Raw genomic sequence first — 6,158 nt, 5'->3', positions numbered from 1 at the left:
GCTCGGCCCCCCCCCCCGGGGGACCCCAAGTCCCAGACGCTCAGGCCACGACCACCAGCAGCGGGGCTGGCGCTGCAGGCCGGGCTTTCGGCGTCTCCGTGCTCCAGGCCCAGCCCGCGGGCCGGGGAAGGTCGTTCAGGTAGTTCAGAGCCTCTGAAGAAAGCAGCGGCAGGGATGGAACACAAGAGCTTTTCTTTATCTAGTCAGAGCGCTGCAGGCTCTGGGAGGGTCCCTTTGGTTCACTCTATAGAACTCAAACGCATAGGCACAGAGAAAAGGCAAAGCATTGACTTTCCTCTAAAATACACCACCACGTTCCAGCCTTTTCTACTACCTCCCGTCTTTCCCTTCCTGACCACCACCTCCTTCCCCTGCTGTGTCACACGCTCCTCCCCAAACCTCCAATTCAGCTCCTCGGCACCAACTCTCCTCTTCTTCCATCTCTCTCTTTTTAGGACTTGTTCTCCTAAAAAGAAACTTTCGCCCTCCGTGAGCAGGGCGCTCAACAGAGCGAAGGGAGAGAGACGCTGGGCTTCGCTCCCCAGGGATGCTCACAGGGTACCAGAACTAACCGCTCTCCACGCTCACCCTTCCTAGGGCTCCCCACCCCTGTGGACCTGCTGGTGCCGGAGGAGCGCAGAGCTGACAGTGAAGCCCTTCCCGCAGTCGGCACAGGCGTAGGGACGCTCCCCAGTGTGGATGCGCCGGTGCTGGATGAGATGGGCGCTCTGCCGAAAGCTATCCCCGCAGTCAGCACAGGCGTAGGGACGCTCCCCAGTGTGGACCCGGTGGTGCCGGAGCAGGGCTGATCTCCACAGGAAGCTCTTCCCACACTCGGTGCACTCAAAGGGGCGCTCCCCGGTGTGGAAGCGGCGGTGCTGGATGAGGTGGGAGCTCACAGTGAAGCTCTTTCCACACTCTGTGCACCCATAGGGGCGTTCACCCATGTGGAACCGCCGGTGTTGGATGAGGGCTGAACTCACAGTGAAGCTCTTCCCGCACTCGGAACACTCATACGGCTTCTCCCCGGTGTGCACCCGCTGGTGCTTCATTAGCTCGGAGCTCTGGCTGAAGCTCTTCCCACACTCCACGCACTCGTACGGTTTCTCCCCGGTGTGGACCCGCTGGTGTCGCGTCAGGGCTGAGCTCACGCTGAAGCTCTTCCCACAGTCACTGCACTCGTAGGGCTTCTCCCCGGTGTGCACTCGCTGGTGCTGGATGAGCTGTGAGTTCCCAGAGAAGCTCTTCCCGCACTCGGCACACTTGTAGGGCTTCTCCCCGGTGTGAGTTACCTGGTGGCGGATCAGCTTCGAGCTCATGCTAAAACTCTTCCCGCACTCGGAGCACTCGTAGGGCCTCTCCCCTGTGTGGATTCTCTGGTGCTGGATGAGATGTGACCGCTGCCGGAAGCGCTCTCCGCACTCGGCACAGGCAAAGGGTTTCTCTCCAGTGTGGATTCTCCGATGCTGGACAAGGTTGGAGCTCACCCGGAAGCTCTTCCCACAGTCCCCACATATTGTCAGTCTCCCCACAGAAGGATTTCTCTGCTGGATAATATCTGGCAGCCTCCTGAAACTTTTTCCACGCAGCGTCACTCGGCTTTGCCTCTTCCCCAGAGGTCTCTGAACCCTTTCTGACCTGTGTGGGAGGACTGGGTCCTGTGCAGGGCTCTGGGAACTGTTCTCCTTGGAGAGTCCTGAGAGTAAACCCTCGGGCTCCATTGGCCTGGGGATGCCTTGGCGGGCATTTTCCTCTTTCTTGCTCACAATCTCATCTTCAGCTGCAATAAAATGAGAATCCAGAGAGAAGTCACAGGCAGGACAGGAAACTTTGGACAGGGGAAATCAAAACGGGCCAAATTGTAAAAATTCAGCAGATTGACTTTAAGTATAAAAAGTTCTGATGCTTCCCTCCAAACTACACAGTGGATTTTTCAGAGTGTTCACAGGAACAACCCCCGGAAATAGCCCTGCATGCTCTGCCAGAACCTGAATCTACTGAAATTATTGGCATATTAAAGGTAAAAGTTTAGTGCTCGAATGGGAAAGATGGCTGCTCTTCCAGGACATTGTATCTGAAAATGTTATTAAAGGTTGAACTAGGAGTCAGAGGAGGGCCATAACGAACTGCCGTGCTCAGCAAACACTGCAAGAGATGCAACCTCCCTGCTCTTGTGCTGCTAGTACAGCAGAGAGAGAGAAGATGCACAAAGGAGACCCTGGCCCTGGGGCATGAGATACAGAGACTGCCTGGAGCCTGGCTTATGCCAATCTTAGAGCGGAAGAAAGGTAACTTTATGCTTCCATTGGTGCAGAACAAATCCGTTGTGAAAGGTGGTTGGTGAACTGAAGATCCTCCATGGCTGATTCCAGATTGCGTGGCAAGGAAATCTGATCAACGAAGAAGATGAAGGTAGTGCAAGTCAGTGGGAGTAATGCTAGCTGACCAGTTAGGAATGGCTCCTGGGACACGGCAATGAACAAATCCCTGCCCTTTTATTCACATAAAGTTGCAGAAGCATAACCACTATGCATCTATGCTGCGTAGACTCAAGGTCAGCTGAAACCGTTTCCAAGGCAAGGGGCTTGCAGAAGTTTCTAGGTTATTTACACAAAGCAGTGACTCCTTCCAGCTCTAATGTAGTTTGACGAGCAACCTAGCATGCTCAAAAGCACGTACCCCCAACAATACTGTGGCTTTTGCTCTCAGCGGGGAAATGTAGCTCTTTGCAGGCCTACTCGCTAAACTGACAAGACAGGACCTGTGTGGCACGCACCCTTCTGCTGTCAGGGGAGGGTAAATGCAAGTCAGAGGGGTGTACATGGGATGTAGAAATGGCAGCATGCATCTCTGAAGAGAGGCATCACATCCAGGTTTAAGACAGGTCAATCAGGGAAATAGATTTCCAGATGATCTCTTTATAGGGACTTCTAGGGGTGAAGGATGACTTGCTGTTCACTATATGTAGACCCAAAATATACAGAACAGGCTGAGGACTAAAGCCGCAAACACGCAGATCTCAAGATTTGCCTACTTAAAGATTCAACGGCTACCGCCTGGTCCCGTGACCTATCAGTTGTGTGGGACTGATATACAAACCACAGGCAGTTCCTGTGGTCTGGCAGAGTTGAGATAAGGAAGTGGATGCCTTGGAAGAGGAGAGTCACTGCTGAACTGTACTTACGCAATGAAGGAAGGGGAGTCCAGAATTTCAACCCAGACTTACATGTGTACATATTTAATCTTCCTCTTTCCAGTCGGTGTAAGGCAACATCACAATACAATTTCACAGCAAACTCCTTAGATACCTGTTGTGGGAGTTTGGTGTGATAGTGATGCCACTTCTTCCCTCATAGAGTTTTAATTAAAATCATCCCTTGAGAGAAACAGAAACTGGAACTTTGCTATTCACCATGAAGCCATTTCCATTTGTCTGCAGCTACCGCCATCCAGGCCTGGAGGAAAAGAGAAAGGTGATATCCAAAGACAGAATAAGAAGAGGACATTTCTGGCAGGCCAGCATGAAGCTCTTGACCTGTATGTCAGACCTCCTGAGTAGACAAAGGAGCTAGCAAAGTTGTTCTGTTGATGTCGTGCCCAAAGAGATATCCTTCACCGGCGCTAGCTTTGGTACTTACATAGAGTTTTGCTTCTCTACAGAGAACTTGAAAAGGCCTTCAAAGTACATGAGAATTCTACGGTGTTCTGTACTTTTGGGGGAAGGTCAGGAGTTTCAAGCTGCTTCTTACAATGATTGCGGCCATGGCTCCAGCTCTCAACTTCTACAACCATATTGGTTACTTCTGAGCTACTAGGTATCTTCACTGGCATCTGGGACAAGTTGTCTGTAAAGGGTTTGATCAAAATCATGATGACAAGAACTCACTGGAAGTATTTAAAGTGGAAGGAGATTAAGGTCACAATGCTGAGGAATTAATACTGAAAGTGTAAAAATGGCACAAATAAGCAAGAGAGATAGGAAGAATGTGGTTCTTCCTCAGCCCATGCCAATTCGGGTTGATGGTAAGATCTCTGGTATGCCCAAGGGTGCCAGTGTTATAATCTACAAGGCAAGCTCCAGGTAAGCAGAATAAGCGTATGCATTGGGAGAGAACCTAAATATCACCTTAAATGTACCCTTGGGTCTCTCTTTCTCAAGAGAAGTCTGTAGTAGAAGGAGTTTTGGCTGATGCTCTGGCCTGTCTCACAGCAGCGGGAGGACACAGCAATCGTCTCTGGCACCGAATTCAAGAGTTCACAGAAGAGAAACTCTTGAGAACTATTAAAAATAACAAACCACCATCATGAGTAAGCTGCTGGACGATGGTAGACTGTGCCAGGGAGGTGTCATTGTATGCTTCTCATCCCCTTCCCTGGCATCTACTTCTAGCCAGTCCCCAAATCCTTGAGACGGGGCTCAGAGTTACACAGACCTTTGGTCTAACGCAGCAGGGCTGTTCACATGACCTCACAACACTGCTGGACTCCTGACTCTGATACCTCACCGTCAGGGGAATGGAAAGGTGGCTGATGTGATGCCAGAGAAAGGGCTCGAAGGGAGATCTGGGGTCCAACATTCCAAGCAAACAAATAGAAATCAGAGTAAGAGAATTAATGGGCAGACAGCCAAAGAGGGCAGACTGGGGAAGAGCTGGCACGGCCTTACGAGATGTCTCACTTCACAAACCGTTTGGGAGTTCTTCAGAGGTGTCACCAGTTTTAGCAAAAGGGAGACCTGGAGTCCAAAGGCATTCCCAAAAGACATTTGTCCTTCACCAAAACAGATAAAGAAACTAAGCTGCCATGGGATGAATGACCCACAATAAGGTGGTAAGGGAGGGGAAGAGGAGGTGGAAACATCTGCTGCTGACTCTGTGTTATTCAGGGTAAAAGACACAAAGGCTGACTATAAACTGTGGCAGAGCCTTATGATACTGACCAACCAGGTGACAGGGGAACGGCAGGGACATTCACTGCAGGTAAACATAAAGAAGTGCAGAGGGGAACAGCCTCTATACCTTGCACTTATACCAGGATGGGCCTAGGACGTTCTTGGTATCATTCAGGAAGAGCACCTTGGAGTTAGAGCAGACGGATGAAAACTGCAGCTCTAGGCAGACAAAATAGCCAGACAAATGTTAGTGATTGTTGGGAAAAAAACCAAGGAATAAAAGAGAATGTAATTCTGCATCGCTGCTCAAAGCCCGCATCCTGACTGCGTGCAAGGGGGACAGATCCCCCATTTCAGAAAAACTCTATCAGAGCTGAGGAAGAGACAGAGGCATGACATGAATGATCAAAGGCACAGAACAGCTTCTGTATAGATGACTCAACTGCCCATTCTGCTGGGAAAAGGTACAGCTGATAGGGGCTACGACAGAAGACTATAAACACACAAGTGGCCTGTGGGGCGGGCAGGGATCCTTCCTGCACCGTCTATTCTAAATTAAGAACTACTGACATCAAGTGAACTACTAGAAGGCAGCTTCAAAGCAAACTGAAGGAGGCAGTGACTCATAAACCAGCTAAATCATCTGTGGAACTCCTTGCTGCAAGCTGTCATGGATGCTAAAACGTACACGACCTCAGAAGGCAAGAAAACACACCGAGAGCTGCAAGATATTGAGACATCACGTGTCTAGTTCAGGAGTTTGTGAAGCCACAGATTGCTTGGGCCTGGGAAAGCATACAGGGACACACCACTGCCTGCCTGCTCTTCTCTGCGCCTCCAATACCCAATACTGGCTGTTGTTGGGAGACAGCAGGCAAAGCTGGAGGGATGCCGGACCAACCCAGTACCGCCACTCCTGCGCACTCTCGTGGGATTTGGGGATCCTGAAGCCTTTTTTCTCACCAACAGGTTCACAGACGACCGCACCAGCCCCTTACCTGGACGGGTGCCGCTCAGGACGGAGTTCCCTTTGTAGGCGTGGAGGTGGGAGAACCACAGTTCCTCCTTCTGATCCATGTGGGAGATCATCTCCAGCTCTGCTCCCGGGGGTCCTGCTCCGGGAAAAGAAACGGGGAAGGTCAGACGAGCCAGGCTTTAACCGACTGCTCCGAGCGGAGGGGCTTCTGTACTCGGGACCGGCAACTCCCTGCTGAGCAGGGACCCCAGCTCCACGGGCTCCCCAGCACCCCCCTGCGGCCCCCGAGCC

General features: G+C 51.3%; 1 protein-coding gene across 9 annotated transcripts; it reads right to left on the bottom strand.

Annotated features, from left to right (window-relative positions):
* Window positions 1-6: 6 nt before the first annotated feature.
* On the bottom strand, window positions 7-6,152 carry LOC104121976 (zinc finger protein 501). 9 transcript variants are annotated; one of them, XM_035889668.1, is made up of 6 exons: window positions 5,890-6,152; window positions 5,019-5,110; window positions 4,127-4,770; window positions 3,639-3,845; window positions 3,309-3,455; window positions 7-1,780 (listed from the first exon to the last, which is right to left on the bottom strand). In XM_035889668.1, the coding sequence occupies exons 5-6, from the start codon at window positions 3,352-3,354 to the stop codon at window positions 594-596; spliced, it is 1,233 nt and encodes a 410-aa protein (XP_035745561.1). In that variant the 5' UTR covers window positions 3,355-3,455; window positions 3,639-3,845; window positions 4,127-4,770; window positions 5,019-5,110; window positions 5,890-6,152; the 3' UTR covers window positions 7-593. The 9 variants fall into 9 exon arrangements, with proteins under 9 accessions (XP_035745561.1, XP_035745562.1, XP_035745564.1 ...); XM_035889669.1 differs by having other exon boundaries at window positions 4,127-4,279; XM_035889671.1 differs by lacking the exon at window positions 3,639-3,845.
* Window positions 6,153-6,158: the final 6 nt, after the last annotated feature.

Source organism: Egretta garzetta, unplaced genomic scaffold (genome assembly GCF_000687185.1).
Source record: "Egretta garzetta isolate BGI_Z169 unplaced genomic scaffold, ASM68718v1 scaffold372, whole genome shotgun sequence".
Classification (NCBI taxonomy): domain Eukaryota; kingdom Metazoa; phylum Chordata; class Aves; order Pelecaniformes; family Ardeidae; genus Egretta; species Egretta garzetta.
The sequence above is the reverse complement of the archived record's forward strand: the minus strand, read 5'-3'. Positions and strand labels throughout refer to the sequence as shown.